We start from the raw sequence: 2990 nt of genomic DNA, 5'->3' as shown, positions 1-2990 counted from the left end.
ACCCCAGCCCCTCACTGGGGGATTCTAGATGAGTTCTATACTGCAGAACTATACACTCAGGCAGAAAAATTCCAGATGGACACTATGAGGTCTCCAGGGAAATCCAGGAAGAAAACAGCAGGTGAAAAGATAGGGAGCGTGTGGGAATGTATACCTTCCAGCGTGGGTTACGGTGCTGAGAGGAGACTGATGAGCCATGAAGGATGAGGAGAGCTGAGGGAAGTGAACTCATCCTGAAAGCAAAGGTGAGGTAATAAAGCAAGGACCTGACTTCTGCTCTGATAAAAACTCACTCTAGCTGGTGGTGAAGTCCTTAGAAGGACAACCAGTCTGGTGGTACACACCTGTAAACCTAGCACTTGGGAGGCTGAGGCAGGAGGATCATGACATACAGAGACCTCATCTCAAAATAAAAAACAAAATAAAATAAATTGTGAAGTTGGGGAGATAACTCGGCCAGCAAAGTACTTGTTTGCAAGTCTGAAGGCCTGAGTTCAAGTCTCAGAACCCACATTAAAAAGCTAGGCATAATGGCACAAGCCTACAGTGTCCAGGATGGGGGAGCTTACTGGCCAGGCAGTTTAACAGAATTTCCAAGCCCCGGGTTCAATGAGGGACCCTGACTGGAAAAATAAGATGAAGAGGGATTAAGGAAGCATGGAGTGAAGGGGAGGGCTCAGTCCTAAGACAGGTAGTGGCTTGGGGCCATTTATTGCTCACAAAGACCCTTGGCAGTTACCAGGCGGCCTCAAGCTCCGTTGCCAGCACCAACACTGGGCAGCTCACAGTAGCCTGTAACTCCATCTCCAGGGGATCCCGTGTCCTGTTCTGACTCCCATGGTGTATTCACACGTAGATAGTAAAATAAAACGAACCATCACAGAGCGGGATCTGGAGAGCTGATGCAGAGTCCTTGGGTCTGGGCGAAGATAAAGGCACCCGGATCTTGGGAGGAAGATGTCCACCTTGATACTCCCCTCTGGTTTGTCCTCCACCAGGCCCCAACACGAGCCACTGGTCTGAGTCCAACTGGACAGTACCGCAGGAATTTGTCATCCTAGGCTTCTCGGGGTGGTCCCCGGGCCTCCGTCTGCTGCTCTTCTCTCTCCTCTTGCCGCTCTACTTGGCCACCCTGGCTGGGAACCTGCTCATTCTGGGCCTGGCCCTGGCAGAACCCACTCTGCACACACCCATGTACTTCTTCTTAGGTTCTCTGTCTGCAGTTGAGGTGGCCTACACCCTGGTACTCACCCCACGGATGCTGGCTGGGTTTCTCCTGCCTCCCGGTGGCCAGGCGGTGGCGCCTTCTACCTGCGCGGCCCAAATGGGTCTCTTCGTGGCTCTGGGTGGCTCTGAGTGCCTGCTGCTGGCAGCCATGGCCTTGGACCGCTACCTGGCTATCTGCCGCCCTCTCTACTACCCTCAGCTCATGACCACTGGGCTCTGCTGGGCCCTTCTAGCTTCCTGTTGTGTGGGTGGCTCTATCCTAGCCTTAGGTCTCACCACTGTTATATTCCAGCTGCCTTTCTGCCACGGCGGCCTTGTCAATCATGTCTTCTGTGACCTCCCAGCTGTGTTGGTTCTGGCCTGTGGGAACCGGGACCTTCAGGAACACGCGTTACTGGCAGCCTGCATGCTTCTGCTGGTGCTGCCTCTAATCCTTATCTTAATGTCCTACACCAGGGTACTGGTGGTCATCCTGGGGGTGGGGGATGGTGCTGGCCGCCGCAAGGCCTTCAACACGGTGGCATCCCATCTCACGGTGGCTGTGCTCCACTATGGCTGTGCCACAGCCATGTATGCCAGACCCCTGAGTAGCCGCTCCCTGGAGGAAGATAAGCTCGTGTCCCTCATTTACATAAACCTCACACCGCTCTTGTACCCAGCCATCTATACACTGCGCAATCGGGACATGCAGGGCGCCCTCCAACGAGTAGTCAGCCAGAGGACGATGGGGGCGGTCCAGCAAGCTGATCCGGCCTAACTGTGGATGCCAGGTGTTACTGGAGGTGCTGATGGGAATCATGCCTCGCCACAGCCATCACCCATAACCTCCCCATCATCTGCCAGATGTAAACGTGGCCGTAGCATCAGAAGACCTCCAAACTGAACTTCAGACTAGCAACACTTCTGCTCACGTTCAGAATGACATAGCTCTTTGTAGTGGGGGTGCGTGTTCAGCAGCACCTCAAGTCTCTACTCACCGAATGCTGGTGGCACCCGCTGGCCAAGATGTGGCAACCAAAAAAAAAAAAAATGTTATCGGAAACCAGGTGTGGAGACTCACACCTGTAATTCTAGCCCTCAGCAGGCTGAGGCAGGAGGATCAAAAACCCGAGGCCAGGATGTGCTTACACAGGAAGACCTTGTTTGAAAAACAAAACAAAACGAAACTCCAATGAAGTTGGGGGTGGTGGCTCACCCCTATACCCCTAGCATTTGGGAGGTGAAATCAGGGGTTCAAGGTCATCCTCATGGTTACATGGAACGCTGGAGGCCAGCTTGGACTTCATGAATCCCTGTCTTAAAAAATATAGAAAGGTCCGTGTGTGGAGGCCCACACCTTCAATCCCAACATTCGGAAGACAGAGAGGCAAGTGGATCTCTGTGAGTTTGAGGCCAGCTTGGTCCACATAGCAAATTCCAGCCAGGGATATATGGGGGAAAAAATGTTCAAGAACATACAGAAAGGAGGGAAAAAAAGAGAAAAGAAAGAAAATTAATAAAATTAAATCTTAAAAATGTCGTTAGACCAAAGACCCCCAAGGGGCAAAACCAACGCTGCTGTTGCTCTAAGCCCTAGCCAAACAGCAGCTCCTAGACAGATGCAGAAGCTTTCAGAAGCATCCGTCACACTATGAAAAGTAGAGACAGTAGATGCAGGCCAGAGAGAGGGCTCACTGGTTAAAGCTGCTTGCTGAGTAAGCCTAACAACCTGAGTCTGAGCCTCTTGCCCCACGTAAAGATGGGTGGAGATGACTAATCCCTCA

The 2990-nt window shown here is 52.3% G+C and overlaps 1 protein-coding gene across 1 annotated transcript in view; it reads left to right on the top strand.

Moving 5' to 3' along the window:
* Positions 1-1984, top strand: part of LOC101995911 (olfactory receptor 10AC1-like) — a 3127-nt gene extending 1143 nt beyond the window's left edge. The window contains exon 2 of the mRNA XM_013354060.1: positions 999-1984. Coding sequence (XP_013209514.1) covers positions 999-1984 — 986 coding nt within the window. The remainder of the gene's footprint in view (positions 1-998) is intronic.
* The last annotated feature ends 1006 nt before the right edge of the window (positions 1985-2990 follow it).

This window comes from Microtus ochrogaster, unplaced genomic scaffold, assembly GCF_000317375.1.
Source record: "Microtus ochrogaster isolate Prairie Vole_2 unplaced genomic scaffold, MicOch1.0 UNK27, whole genome shotgun sequence".
Taxonomy (NCBI): Eukaryota; Metazoa; Chordata; class Mammalia; order Rodentia; family Cricetidae; genus Microtus; species Microtus ochrogaster.
This window is presented reverse-complemented; position numbering and strand designations above follow the sequence as displayed.